Below are 536 nucleotides of genomic sequence, written 5' to 3' on the forward strand. Positions count from 1 at the left end.
CTCCAGCTGATTGATGCTCTTGATCCCCCCCCGCGTGGCAACAGAGTCGGTGTCTTTGTGCGACTGCGGCCGGCTGGAGCACTCGGAGATGTCGGAGTGCGCTCCGTCCTCGGGCAGGTAGCGCTGACTCTTCATGGGCGGAGGAGCAGCCGCGGGCGTCGGTGCAGGGTTGGACCCAGGTGTAGGAGAGGCCACGGAGGGCTGGGTCTTCAGGGTCTCCACACTCTTCTTCCACAGGGCTCTGGGCTTGGAGGCGGGGCCGGCCGGCGCGGCCAGTCCGGCCAGGCGGTTCTGTCCGTCGTCGTTGGTGATGGACAGCTGCGGTTTGTTGGGGCTGCTCTGGTGAGGGGCAGGTTTTTGTTGACCAGGAAAAGGTGCAGCGTTGTTGAGAAGGTTCTTCTGTCGCCCGGACAATGACGGGAAACCCTGTGGACCAGCGGCGTTGCTATAGAGACCGGGACCCTTTGGAGGCAGACTGTGGAGGGAGTTACCTAGGAGACAGAGACAGGCAGAGATACACCTCAGACAGCAGATAC

General features: G+C 62.7%; 1 protein-coding gene across 1 annotated transcript in view; it reads right to left on the reverse strand.

Moving 5' to 3' along the window:
- Positions 1–536, reverse strand: part of grin2ab (glutamate receptor, ionotropic, N-methyl D-aspartate 2A, b) — a 59233-nt gene that overhangs the window by 2004 nt on the left and 56693 nt on the right. Inside the window, exon 19 of the mRNA XM_025058460.1 lies at positions 5–520. Coding sequence (XP_024914228.1) covers positions 5–520 — 516 coding nt within the window. The remainder of the gene's footprint in view (positions 1–4; positions 521–536) is intronic.

This window comes from Cynoglossus semilaevis, chromosome 9 (assembly GCF_000523025.1).
Source record: "Cynoglossus semilaevis isolate Cse_v1.0 chromosome 9, Cse_v1.0, whole genome shotgun sequence".
In the NCBI taxonomy this organism is placed as follows: domain Eukaryota; kingdom Metazoa; phylum Chordata; class Actinopteri; order Pleuronectiformes; family Cynoglossidae; genus Cynoglossus; species Cynoglossus semilaevis.